The sequence below is a fragment of the Trichechus manatus genome, unplaced genomic scaffold (assembly GCF_000243295.1).
Source record: "Trichechus manatus latirostris isolate Lorelei unplaced genomic scaffold, TriManLat1.0 scaffold00049, whole genome shotgun sequence".
Taxonomy (NCBI): Eukaryota; Metazoa; Chordata; class Mammalia; order Sirenia; family Trichechidae; genus Trichechus; species Trichechus manatus.
This window is the reverse complement of record NW_004443985.1, coordinates 15,404,571-15,419,047: the sequence shown is the minus strand read 5'-3', so window position 1 is coordinate 15,419,047 and position 14,477 is coordinate 15,404,571. Positions and strand designations below refer to the sequence as shown.

The following is a 14,477-nucleotide window of genomic DNA, read 5'->3' as shown; positions in this document are numbered from 1 at the left end:
TTGGCAGTGGAACAGAAACGGGGTGGGGACTTATAACTGCCTGTTAATGAGAAATAAGATGAGGAGGAGATACGAGATTCTGAAGCCCTCAGTTATCATAGGTGTGAACTATGCTGGTTTACCCCAGGCACTCCACCTTATTTGCTACAACAGAAGCTCAAGTGGAAGTGGGCAGAGAGGCAGTGAAGTAATGTGGGGAGATGTAATGTTTATGGTCATTGGGAGGATTCCAAACTTTCAGAAGGTTGAATGGCAACACTCAATTGCTTCAACTTCTCAGGTCTATTGGGGAATGCGTTCTTGGAGGAATTGTCTTGCACATTTAGTTCCTCACTGGGTACGGAGGTGAAATGAATGGATTATCAAAGGGAGGATGGGCCAGGTCAGGCTGCATCCATGACTCAAAGAGGTCTAAGGGTATTTGCCCTTTTGCCATGGTAGCCAAAAAGACAGTCATAGGCTTGGGGTTAAGCTGGAAGTGTACATCCAAGGTCATAAACTGATGGCCCATGGTTTGATGCCAGCCAACAGACATATTTTGAATGGCTCAGTAGTTTTTGATATTTTAAAAAATTAATTGCCAACCTTTAAAATTGGGATATTTCATTTAAAATCTGGATTTCCAGCTTCTCTCGAAAATCTGACTTCTCTTACATGTTGCTGTAAAAACAAATTGGTATGGCCCATTTATGAAAATACCTCTGTGGGTGGGGGAGGGCATGGTTGCAAAACAAACATAAAAGGCAGGCGTTATTTGTGTAAAAATACGGTAAAGAGTAAAAGTATTTAGTGGGCAAGGGTGGTCTTAGGATGACTAAGATTAACCTTTTCCTGTAAATGATCATTTCTTCTCTATCACCTTTCTGGTGATGGTGTATATCATAGTTTCTAAAGAAAGTGGAAGTACATTTGTAGGGATGTATTCACAGGATCTACACCAGGGTATCTCTGGGTGTCCCGGGGTAGTGCAAATGGTTAAGCACTCGGCTGCTAACTGAAAGATTGTCAGTTCAAGTCCACCCACAAATGGCTCGGAAGAAAGACTTGGCGATTTACTTTGAAAAATCAGCCATTGAGAACTTTATGGAGCACAGTTCTACTCTGACAAACATGGGGTCGCCACAGGTCAGAAATGACTCAATGGCAACTGGTTTAACCACACTTGTTAGTTTGGAAATGACGGTGGTTAAGGCTTTCGAGTTAGCCTTTTAGGAACCCATATTTCACTTTCAGTGGAACAAAAGTGAAGACACACAAGAATATAAAAGAATATCGATACCTGTCATACTGTTGGGAGTCATAGGTTAGTAATCATTCTGGATCCTTTTTCTCACTGACATCTCCTGCAAAGAAAAGACAAGAAAAAATATGCCCACAGGTTATACCACCACTACTAGTTATATTAGCTTGCATTTTCCATAATGCTTTTGTTCTAAAACAGTATCATAAGTATTAATTATCTCATTTGTCTTTATAACATTCCTACAAGGCAAGATTTGTTACTCTCAACTCAGAACTGGGGAAACTGACGCATAGGTAGGCTATGTCATACACGTACGTTTACAAAACCTCTTAATTTTTATCTCAGGGTTTTTTCTATTGAACTTCATTGCTATCCTCTTTTCTCAGATGGAAGTTTTCCCTAAAGAAAGGGCTAAAGACTTGGGTATATACTTCTGCATGATTTGCAAAGTGCTTTTTAGAACATTTGTATTTAATCCCACATGGAACTCACAGAAAGGAAATATTACAGTCTGTGTCTCAGAAGTTTTTAAATTTCTTAACCTTAAAATATAAGAAATCGTATATACTTAACGTTCTGCGTAACATTAAAAATAATTAGTTACTTTCACATTTTAAGGTGTTAGGAAGAGGGCATTATCTGGAGGTGTGTTCTACACACATTCAGGACAAGACTTTAAAACAGAAAAGTAGGAGTTTGTGTTTCATCAAATGCAATGTCAAGAAATAAGGCATACCAGGGTCTTAAAAGTTTGTAAATGGCATACAAGATATGACAATTGGTCTTTATTTGCCTGTGGCAATAGAGGAAGAAGGGGACTCAGGACTAGCAGGAGGAAATGGAATGTGTGGCTAATTGCCTCAAGAACAACTGCTTCCTTTGCCATGAGACCAGAAGAACTGGATGGTGCCCGGCTGCCATTATAGAATATTTTGATGAAAGATTCTATAGAAGAATGCTGATCAAAAGGAGGATAATGCAGAACAGAATTTCAACTTCTCATGGACTCCAGACTTTCTGGAGCTAAGGGGGTTGGATGAACCCCTGAAACTACTGCCCAGAGATAATCTTTAAAACTTAAACTAAAAATAACCCCTGATGTCTTCTTAAAACCAAATAACAGTTTAGCTTAACTAGTAAAAAATGTCTGCCTTGAGAATTATGCCTTTTTAAGAACTATCTATATGGCATCAAACTGACAACAGAAACTAGAAAGATTAGATAGGGGGCAGTGAATTTATGTTAACAGGGGAGGAACAACTCAGAAAAGGAGGGTGAGAATGGTTGCACACCTCAAAGAATGTAATCAATGTCACTGAATTATCCATGTAGAAATGGCTGAATTGGTGTATGTTTTGCTGTGTATATTCTCAACTACAACAACAATAACAAAATCAATAAAAAACAAGAAGTAAAGCATAAGGTAGGTATGACACATATACTCAAGTTCAGAATCTATTTTAACAAAAATTCACTTAAAGAAAAATTAGAAGTTTACAGTAGTTTTTAGAGAGGCATTAGGGGGAAGGAAAAGTACATTTTTAAAGTTTTTAAACAAAAGAATAATCTCATTGTAAGTAAAAAAAAAAAGTCATTAGCTTTTCCCTATCTTTTCTCCTGTTAACGGAAAACGAGGCAGGCAGCCACACTGGTGTGCATGGACTTGGTTGCACAATTTTCACAACTTTTAGCGCACAGTCTCAAATCTTCACTCAGAAGAACCTTTTCAGCATGATATGCTTTCCTTATTGAGTGCTTCAATGATTACAGAGTACTTTTTAATCCATCTACCAAAAGTTTAGGGTATCTTTTATATCTTTTTTAACCTTCTTCTATAAACGTGTTTTTTAAAGTCAATTTTTTATTCAAGAACACATGCCTATTTTTCAATCTCTGGTTTTTATGAAAGCTACCAGCCTACTGACTTGCTGTTTTTCCCCAAAGTGGCTAAGATGTATTAGCATCTTTAGTCTAGAGCCTTCCTACTCAAAGTGTGGTCCATGGACCGGCAGTATCAGCATCTCTTGGGAGCTAGTTAGAAATAGAAAATCTTGGAACCTGCCCCAGCTCTACGGAATTAGACTCTGCATTTGGACAAAACCCTCAGGTGATTCATACGCCCTTTAAAGTTTGAGACACACAGCTTTAGGGAATTGAGTCCATACTCTCATCTTCCTACTTATGACTCTTCACCAGTCCAGCCTGAACTCCTCCCCCTCATCAAGACATAAATGAGATCCAAGAGCAATAGACAGACTTGAGCCTCAGTCCAGGGAGGGTGGGCATCAGTGACCAGGGAAAGAATGTTGTAGGATGCCGTACAGATGGATGACACAGATGGGCGCAGGGGCTGATGAATGTGGGTCAGAGTCCCTCAATATACTGGTGGGGATGGGTCAGATTCAGTTTCTTTTTCTAGAGGGCACTCTCTGTGTTCCCTGGTTGACGGTGGTAGCAGGTGGATTAGGACTAGCACCGCAGCCCAAGACATGGGTCTAAGGGTCAATGCTGTCACTTACTAGCTGTGGGATCTTGGTAGTAATTTCAAACCCCTGGAATTTCAATTGCTTCATGTGTAAAATGAGGGAAATACTCACTATGATTACTTCACAAGGCCGATGTTTCTGAGGTTTAAGGACGATGTGAGTGACAGTGCTGGGTAAACTAGAATGTACTCAGCTCAAGAAAGCTATAGGATGAGGGAGAAAATATCCTGATGTACATAACTGGTTGGAGAAGAGTTAGTACATAGTATGTGGATTATGCTTACAACCTAAGTTTATATATGATCATTTATTCTCCGTCGCCACATCTAATACTGCAGCCCTGAATTTATACCTTGATCAGAGCTCTTGGCACACCCTGTGGTGATTACATGTTTACATGGCTGCCTTTCCCACTAGTCCATAATCGCTTCACGGCAGGGACTATGTCTTTCTCACTTTTATATCTTCCATATCTAGCAGAGTCTCAGAGGCACAATAGGTTCTCAACAAGTATGTGTTGAATAAATAAATAAAATGAAATTAACAAAAGTATAATCTACCTGAATTGAATCTGATAGAAGCGATGAATATTAGCTACTTTTGCCCCCTCCTCTAGGAAAATGTGTCCTTGCTACCGATTAGGATTTCCAGTGTCACCAGCTGCAGGCCCTCTGTCCCATCTTCATTTACCTATCTAGGAGGGTTTTGAATGACAGTGACCAGATCTGAGATGTCCTGAGGGAAACCAGACAATATCTGATGTGGACTCTAAGTACTGAATGTCTAGGGTGTCGTCGCTTCTTTTAGAGATTATGCTGCCATTAACCCTCTCCCCTTCCTGATCCATGGAAGCCACCATGTTTTCTCATGACACTGTCCCTGAATATTCTGGGAAAGATGGGGCACCTGGCTCAAGCTGGGCCAACCACAATGTCCCATCTCTGGCCAAACTGGTTCAAGACCTAAGCTGGGCTAATGAGGCCTTTTTCCAGGATATCTGAAGAGAGAGAAAAAGAGAGTGAGGAAGAGAGGTAGAGAGAGGGAGAGAGAGAGAAAGCTTACTTAGTACCTCTCTGTTGGCAGTTGAAGCTCTAAAACTGTTTGAGGCCATGCAGTCTCCTAGCCACATGCAAAAAGCCTGTCTGAAGGGGAGAGAGAGGATCTACTGGGCGTTCATAGAGAACCTGAAGGGAAAAGAGAATACTGTGGTCACAAACCCTGGTTTTAGTTCTTCCTGTGGCCCAACTATTTCCCCTCCTGCATCTCCAAGGGTTTGATTGCTCAACCCTTCCTTGGGCCCCGGAGCAAAACATCCCCCATTTTACACAGCCGATGGAAAACAGTGATATTAAAATATAACATGAATACCAATGTGTCAGAATAGTTCAGTGAGTCATTTTTATCATTTCTAAGGTAAAGCTACAAAATCCCACTTACGCTCTTGCTATACCATAAACTTAAAAAATATCATTTTCAAAATTTCAATTCAACACGCATAGAAACTACAGAAAGCCATTATGTGTGAAGCAGACAGTATCCGGGATCAGAAAAATAATCTTAATAAGGCTTTAAAAATATAACAATGTTATCGCCACACACTTTAGTATTAATATAGCTATTTTCCTTCAACGAGCTCTAGAGTTTTAAAAATGAAATTTCAGTAATGCTTCTAACAATCCTCAAAGGTAGGTGGGTATCTGAGAGCATCGTTTCCCAGTCATCCTATAATACAAGGTGGGTGTCAGAGCAGTGTTCTGTACTGAGGAGGGGAATCCCAGAGATGGCCCCATCCAGACCCATGGTGGAAGACGATCATGGGGTCAACAAAGAGAAGAAAGTTCAAGAGAGCTTTAAAAAAATGAGTTTGATGGCTAATTTTATGTGTTGACTTAACTAGGCTACGGTGCCCAGTGATTTGGTAAAACACTAGTCTAGTTGCTGTTATAGTTAACCGAAAAAAAACAAAACAAAACCAAAAACCCAAAACTGAACCCGTTGCCCATTGAGTTGATTCTGACTCACAGCGACCCTATAGGACAGAAAAGAATTGCTCCCATAGAGTTCCCAAGGCTGTAAATCTTTACAGAAGCAGACTGCCACATCTTTCTCCCGAAGAGCAGCTGGTAGGTTCAAATTGCCAACCTTTCAGTTAGCAGCCAAGCGCTTTAACCACTGCACCACCAGAGTTCCTTATAAAGTAGTTACATGTGACTAAATCAGTTGGCTTCAATCGAAGCAGATTACCTTCCATAATGTGGGCGGGCCTCAGTAAATGGGTTGAAGGCCTTAAGAGCAAAAAGGGAGTTTCCCTAGGGTGTGGTCTGCCTCCAGACTATAAATAGACATTTTGCCAGAACACTTTTTGCTCTTCTCATCACTGACCTGTGGATTTGGGGATGCAAGCCAGCCTGCTGCCTAACCTACGAATCTGGGACTCCCAACCCAGCACAATCGTGTAAGACAATTCCTTGAAGTAAATCTCCCTCCTCTTCTTCTTGTCCTCCTCCTCCACCTCCTCCTCCTTCTTCCTTCTCTCTCTATCTATATATCTTGCTGGTTCTGTTTCTCCCAAGAACCCTAAGACACTAAGTTTATTTATTTTCCAGGGAAGGAAACAAACACAGAGAAGGGCTTCACTGAGTAGGTCAGCGATGAGGAAGAGTCAAGTTCTAATGTTCTAGAAAGGGCTGGTTATGGTAATGAAGGACTGACAACTGGCTCTCTGTATAGGAAGAAATGAGCCACAGGTCTGTACACAATTGGTTAAAACAAGTCCTCCTGTTCATTGGAGCCCTGGTGGCACAGTGGTTAAGAGCTCAGTCTCCTAATCAAAAGGTCAGCAGTTCGAATCCACCAGGCGCTCCTTGGAAACCCGATGGGGCCCTTCTACTCTGTCCTATAGGGTTGCTATGAGTCGGAATCAACTTGACGGTAACAAGTTTGGTTCGGGTTATTGTTCTCTGGTCAGGGAAATGTCTTTAGTAAGAGCCAGTAAGGGTCCACATACCAGGGCCCCTAAATGTTCCTGGTCGTTTAATAGCTTCAGCAGTTTACCACCAGTTGAGAGAAACATGGTATTCAGTTTTGATACCTCCTAGGCAAGTCCTACTTAATGTAGAAAATTCCTTTTACAGGGTCAAATATTCAGTCAATCCAGAGGCCTGGGTTGAGGCCCTCCTCTGTTCAGGCACTGCCCTGGCGTTGAGGATTTAAAGACAACATTGCCGGCTGCCCACAGGGCCTCTAATGTAACAAATGGAAAGAACCACACCAAGATATAAACATAAAAAGGTGCAAGGCTTTACCTTACATGTCTCCTCAGGGTAGACTGGACCCAAAGGAATGAGAGAGAGGTTAATTTCTCCCTAGGGCTGTCTGGACAGACTCCTGAGTGGAGGTGACCCTTGGCCTGAGGGTCTTATTTCAAATAAGCCTCTCCACAACTGATGATTTAGTCCCTTACTCTTATCCTTGTGCTCCAAAGGCACATGGACAACTCTATAAGAAATCCACTTTGTATCGAAAAATTGGTACCTTCTTTATATTATGCAGATGTTAAGCAGGGGAGTGATGTGAAGCGATTGGAGCTTTCTAAGGCTTCACGAGGCTGTGGTGTGGAAAGCAGGCCATTTAGGAGGCTATAGCAGTAATGCAGGAGACAGAGAGAGGGAGGTGGCAGTGGAAGTGGTGAGAGGTGAGGGACTCAAATGACATTTAGGAGGTAGAAATAACAAGGCATGGCGATGAATGTGACATAAGCATTTAATACTAGGATAAACACTGGGGATGTGAATAGGTTAAGACCTGCTCTCTGCCCTTAAGGAATTCACAATCCAGTTTACAAGCTGGCTGGGAAGACAGAGCACGTTGGCAAGGAGCAGCTAGAAATACAAGTAGCGGATGATATGTGCCAAGAAGGCGGTGCTGAGAGTCACCCAGGGCTGAAGCCTTCCTCTGCCCACTCTCTCCATTCCTAGTCCAGGAGCCATGATACTCGCTCCCCTTGGAAGAAGGGAAACGTGGGACATTTACCCTCCAACACATAAGATGCATGTATATTTTAGAAATAGAAACTTGTTATTGATCACTCTGAAAGGAAAAGTAAATGGAATTATCATTTTATCACCAGAGGTTTTTAGAGGACGCTGGGGTCCATGTAAGAAAACGCATGTGTAGGCCCTGCCGCTTATCAACAGAATGACATGGGACAGTTAGACTCAGGAGTCCTTTCTCAAAGTGCGAATAAGGTCATCCATCTCAAAGGGGAAGCGTGGATTAGACAGGACAAAATGCACTTGATGGCAGTCGCATTCTTCGACTACATGCTAGGTTCTGGGGCTATACTATGAGTAAAGTGCTCGTAGGGGTGGGATTCTTGGGGTCAGAGTGGGCTTTAAAACAAAGAAGCCCTCTGCAAATCTGTAACTATCTGCTACATCTAGTTTATTACCACACCGAGTGACACATGGAACACTTTTTAGCCGCTCAAAGTGGTAATAGAAAAGTTAAGAAGAGACTGCCGTGAAAGTTCTATGAGGCCCTCTCTGAAAGAATCAACTTGACCACTTACTGTGTTTGTACCCCATTTTACTCGTAGCGACTTTCTCTACAGGCTGACTGTTATCTTGGAATGCTTCTAAGCAGTGGAAGCTGGTCTCTTAACAGGAAAAAGGTGGTTTGTGGAAACACCTCATGCAGCAGGAGAAACAACTTAAAGACGTTCTGTTGGCCAAAGCACGCAGTTAAAACTGACTCTACTGACACCTGGTGGAGAGTAGGGTCGTTGCCCTGTGCCAAAGAAAAGCTTAATAAAGTGTGTGTGTGCGTGTGTGTGAGAGTGTGTGAGTGTGTGTGCGAATGTGTGTGTGTGTGTGTGTGTGGTGTTGCAGGGACTGGAAACACATTCACCGTGTCAAGAGAATTAAATAACTCCTGAGGAATGACAGTACCACGCAGAACCACCAGATGCCTGAATATGTAATCACGGTTAGCTGACTCACTGACACACGCATGAAAAACAACAATGATTACGTGAAAATAAAACAATTAGGACTGAAGCAAAGGATTTATTGCCGATTTCTTACAAGTGATAAGACAACAACAGCAAAGCAGAACGCACTCCCTCACCCCGCCCTTGGACAGCTTCATAAGAAAAGGCTCTCCTACTTGACCACTTGATAGAGGTCTCATTTAGTTAAAAAAAAAAAAGAAAATTCAATCTCTTTCCAGGGAGAAGGCGTCTCCCGTTCTGAAAGCATCTCCCTTTGGAATTTGCAGCAAACTCCTTGCAGATTTTTTTTTTTTAATTGTGTTTTAGGTGAAAGTTTACAGCTCAAGTTAGTTTCTCATTCAAACATTTATACACGTCATTTTGTGACATTGGCTGCAATCCCCACAACGTGACAGCACACTCCCCCTTTCCACCCCAGGTTCCCTGTGTCCATTCGTCCAGTTCCTGTCCTTCCTGCCTTCTCGTCTTGGTTTTGGGCAGGAGTTGCCCGTTTGGTCTTGTACATGTGATTGAACTAAGAAGCACATTCCTCACGTGTATAATTCTTTGTTTTATAGGCCTATCTAATCTTTGTCTGAAAAGTGGTCTTTGGGAGTGGTTTCAGTTGGGATAAAAAGAATACTCTTCCTAAGACTATGCTATGAAGACTGCTTTGCTCCTAAAAATTCCTTGAAAATGAAAATAAAATACTCCTAATATAGTTATAATTGTTTACTACTTCTTAAAAGCCAAGTGGTGAGTGAGGTGGGTGTGTGTGTGGCGGAGGGCGGGGGGGGGGGGGGTTCCATTGCAAAGTTCCTATAGAAACAGACTTCAGAAATTTCCAGTCTCCTTTTCCCCTTCATTAAGTTCTTGTTTGATGTTGTTAGTTGCTGTTGAGTTGCTTCTGGCTCATGGCAACCCCAGTGTGTGCAGAGTAGAACTGCTCCCTAGGGTTTTCAAAGCTGTGACCTTTTGGAAGCAGGTCACCAAGCCTGTCTTCTGATGCGCCTCTGGGTAGGTTCAAGCCACCATCTTTCGGCTAGGAGTCGAGCACGTAGCCCTTTGCACAACCTGGGAACTCTCTTGTTTGACACTGCTTGATAAAGATCCTTTTGGCTAAGTTTATCAGCAAATACAATGGTTTCCAGCCTGGGTTTTGTGTTTCAACAATCTGTTTTAGGAGGTGATTTTCAGGAAAATGCTTGAGCAAGTCCCTTAATATTAGTTCAAATTTGTAAGAATTAATCCTTTATATTTAAGTCAGGAGGAAAGGGCTGGGGAACATACTGATTTAAAGCTGTGAATATTTTTTAAAAAAATCACAGGAACTTAGTTCTAGGATGAGTCAGGGAAGTGGGATGATATATCTAGGTAGGAAAAAAAGAAAAAAAAAAAAAGAAGCCTCTAAAAGATGCAAAGGTAGTTACAATTTTCTTTTAGCTAAATTTAGAATGCAGTTTTCTTCAGATACGCTGGTTTGAATGTATGGTCCTGATCAGAAAGTAACTCCTTAACCGTACAGTCAAAATATACCTCCTCCTGGGGACAGAGATGTTATAACACAGGGATTCCCAAATCTCTCAGTTCACGGCACCATTGGTGTTTTAGTAATTTTTTCACAGTGCCTCCTGAGTCAAAAAAAATACCATCAAGTTTTATTTATGAAATAATTAGGTCCAAACAACCTAACAGTAGTAGTTGGCATAGTGTCTGACAGATGTTGCTGTGTTTTCCTCAAAATCCAAAATGTTCCACTGTGTCCCTGTGGGTCTGCTGTGGTACCTCAGGCTGCCTTGGTACAGCTTGGGAACCACGGCTGTAACAGCTTTAGGAATCAATGAGAAGTTCGAAGGTGTGATTTACATGATCTCCTTTCACCCTTCTTTGTGAGACCATGGTCACATAATCTGACTCTTAAATTTCATACTGCTAAGTGGGTCTGCCTGGATTACCACCATAGAGAAAAAGAGAACGAAACTCAGAGTAAAGTCTTTGCAGGATTTAAGCCAGTGCCGGGGAATAAAGCAGATTCATCCATCATTTAACAATGTTTCCTGAGTCCCCATCATATGGTGCAATTGTGATGAAGTCTATGAAAAGAACACAGCCTTATATCAGATAAGAAGGAGGATGAAATGAGGCATGTTATCACCAGTCCTTACAGGGATGGCAATGGTAGTGGAGAAGTTGGCAGTATACTGAACACTTCAAGTTCTTAGGCAGACATCTGACAAATGAGCATCAGATGCTAAACATGCCAGAATACCTGTTTAAACGTCTCAATACATTTATAAGTGGCAGGTCACCAGCATTTCCATCCTGCTCTGTTTCTGACTTATATGTAGCAAAAAAGGCATGGCCAGAAGAGCTAGTCTAAACTAGTGGTTCTCACACTTTGGAGAACACCTGAAGGGCTTGTTAAAACACAAATGTCTGGGCTTCACCCTTAGAGTTTCTGGTTGAGTCAGCCTGGAGGACCCTGAGAGCCTGCATTTCTAACAAGTTCCCAGGCAATCTGGCTACACTTTCCAGGGACCACAGTTTGAGAACCACCAGCCTAAACATTTAAGAACACGGAAGCAGAACTGAGGTGCCATCTTAGTGGGTAGGCAGTCAGGCTGGTCTAGAACATTTCCAGTGAAAAGGCACTGACTCTGGCCCAAGGCACCTGGTTCTCTTAGTGGACAATTGCTTTCTCTGAAGGCCACCTGCATTTTCAAAGTGTACCCCTGAATTTAGAACATTCAAGTCATGCAGTAACACATTTAAAATGAGATGTGACATGTGAGGGATTTTTGCATTTTCAAAGAGATTGGCTCTGTACTCAGCTTATGGGTAAGTATAGGCATAGCCACTGAGGCTGCAGACAAAATGATTCTCAGTTCTCAAAGAGGTTCACTGCAGAATCATCTAAGGAGCCTTGCTCAACATCTCCAGGGCTGGGGCCCAGGCATGTGTGCTTAGAAAAGGCTTCCTAGGTGGTTGTGTTGACAACTTCTCCTCATGAGAGAAATGCTTGAGTATGAGCAGGAATGTGGGGCAAGGTCCCCCTACTGTCACTTGCTTACCCCTGAAACCATTCACTTCTGCTCTGTGGACCTACATGCATGCTTGTCAATTGAAATGTCTGGACACAGCCCTACTGTGTTATGTCCTGTTCACCCCCTCCAGCCTGCAGAGAATCCTCTTCCTTTGACCTTCCTGGTCACGCTTCCGTGGGTGGTGGCAAAATCACAGACAGCGTGGTTTATTGAAATGACATTGCTCATTAAAAACCATTAGCTATGTGCCTGAGAACAGGTTTTAAGAGGCACCTGTGACAGCACCAACAACCGCACCTTTCTAGTGGACTTCTACTGTATTCTCCACACTCACCCACCTCTCCTGCTCCAGGCATCCTTAGAGCAGGGTTCTCAAAGCATGCAACCCAGGTCAACAGCATCAGCACCACCTGGAGTTTGTCAGAAATGCAGAAGCTCAGCTTCCATCCCAGACTTCCTGAATCAGAAACTCCGAGGGTGGGGCCAGCGATCTGTGTTTTAACAAGTCCTCTAGGTGCTTCTGACTGACCCTCGAGTTTGAGAACTACTGTCTTATACTGTAGTACCTGCGTGTTCACCTCTCATTGCTACAGATTACAAGGTCCTCAAAGGGCAGCGGGCGCTCCGTCCTTCCTCTCTCCACAAGCTAGCACTGTGGTCAGCTCATAGTAGGTGCACAAGAAACATTTGCCATTTTTTTGAAGCCGGGGCAGCTATACTTCCGGCTCGTGAGAGTGAATAAACACTCCCTTGGCGTGCCACCTCAGGTCGGCAGTGCTGGGTTTAAATCATCTCCCATTTCTTACGGGTTGTATTTCCCATATTTACAAATCAGCTTTCCCTAAATCCTCTCCAAGTTTTCTACATTCCTTTCGGCTCCGGAAGCCAAAAACAAGATGCCATGTTTTAGCCCGTGCCTACTTCCTGCTGGGGGGAAGGGTATGTCTGCGTGATTCTTAAATTTCATAGTCCCGGCATCGTGATTATTTTCCCAACAATAGGATGAGACTGCTGATTCACGTTCGGCTCACGGCTTCAAGCATCTTTTTTTTTTTTCCCTGCTGTACTTGTGCCGATGCAGCACAATAATGTTCTATTCATTCCTCTGCATTAGAAATGCCAACAGCTCAGATACGCAACCGAACCGCCCGCCGCCGCCCCCACCCCCCTCGGATTATTTAAAGCCTTCCCACAAATAACACATTTCGAAATCTTATAGGGCATTCACTCTGAGCCATTTGGCTAGGACAAGGACCATTAGGCCTTATCTTTTCACCAGCAGCCCCTTGCACAATGCCTGGCATACTGTAACTATTATTCTCAAAAACAAAAAATTTGTTGATTGAATAACAGACCTACTTCCCGAGGTTCAAGTCTTATCCTTCTATTCTGTCCCCATATATTACAGCAAGGAGAAAAGCCAGCTTTCACATTCAGAGGCTCCTGTTTGGGTCCAGCCAGAGATGGGACTGACCTCCTGCAGGTCTGACTGCCCAGGTGGGCTCCAGCTGGCCTGCTCCACTTTGCACACTGTCTTTAGCTGCAGCAGTGACATCCCTGGTTCGAGTCTCTGCACAGCTTTGCCAATGAGCAGCTGGGGTCATCTGGGGGTTGCCGCTTCCCAGCTGCAAAATTAAAGTGGTACGACTACTCTGTGCTCCTAATTCTGGTGGCCAAGCTGGACTGCACGTCAGAATCAGTTTGGCAGCTTTTAAAAATCCCAATACCTGGGCCACGCCCCAGACCAGTTAGTGTTTTGTAACCCAGCCTTCCGGCAGCATTGTGGTCTGTGATAGAATTCTCCCCTTCCATGTGGGACACCTGGGTTCCATTCCTGGCCAATGCACCTCATTCACAGCCACCACTCGTCTGTCAGTGGAGGCCTGTGTATTGTTATGATGCTGAACAGGTTTCAGTAGAGCTTCCAGACTAAGATGGACTAGATAGAAAGCCCTGGTGATCTACTTCTGAAAACCAGCCAGTGAAAACCCTATGGATCACAATGGTCTGATCTACAACCAATCATGTGGATGGCGCAGGACCGGGCAGTGTTTCGTTCCGTTATGCATTGGGTTGCTGTGAGTCGGGGGCTGACTCCATGGCAGTTAACAATAACAATCTGGACCTTGGAGTTTTGTAAAGCGCCCAGGGTGACTCAGACGTGCAGCCAAGGTTGAAACCACTGTCCTAAAGCAGCCTCTACAGTAAACTCTCAGCAGGTCTCCCAACTTCTGCTGTTTCTTTCTTATAATCTGTTCTCAACACGGCAGCCAGCCTGGTCCTTTCAGAGTCTAAGCCAGCTCATGTCGTCCCTCTGCTCAAAGACCCACAGTGGCTGCCACGATCTGCCCCGTTTGCCTCTTAGTCCTGATCTCCAGCCTGCCTGCTATTTCTCCAACCTGTCATCCTTGCTTCCAGTGAAGAGCCGTGGCACCAGGACTTTCCCTCTGCCTGTCATGCTCTCCTCCAGACACCAGCTCGGGTCCCTCACTCACCTCCACTACATCTTGCAAACCTTAACCTCTCGGGGTTGCGTACCTTGAACACCTCATTCCTGCTGTAATCTGCCCCTTCCCTGTGCACTGGTCTCTCCAATACCCCTTATCCTCCTCTGCTTTTTGTTGTTGTTATTTTAATCCATAGCACTTATCATCATTTAATATGCTGTACAGCTTAATTCTTTTTATTGTTGCTGTTTGTTTATTGCATTGTTT

The 14,477-nt window shown here is 43.4% G+C and overlaps 1 protein-coding gene across 1 annotated transcript in view; it reads right to left on the bottom strand.

Moving 5' to 3' along the window:
• The window catches only part of THRB (thyroid hormone receptor beta), a 422,642-nt gene that overhangs the window by 116,496 nt on the left and 291,669 nt on the right, over window positions 1–14,477 (bottom strand). Inside the window, exon 4 of the mRNA XM_004377378.2 lies at window positions 1,280–1,343. Within this exon, the coding sequence (XP_004377435.1) occupies window positions 1,280–1,301 (22 nt within the window). The 5' untranslated portion in view covers window positions 1,302–1,343. The remainder of the gene's footprint in view (window positions 1–1,279; window positions 1,344–14,477) is intronic.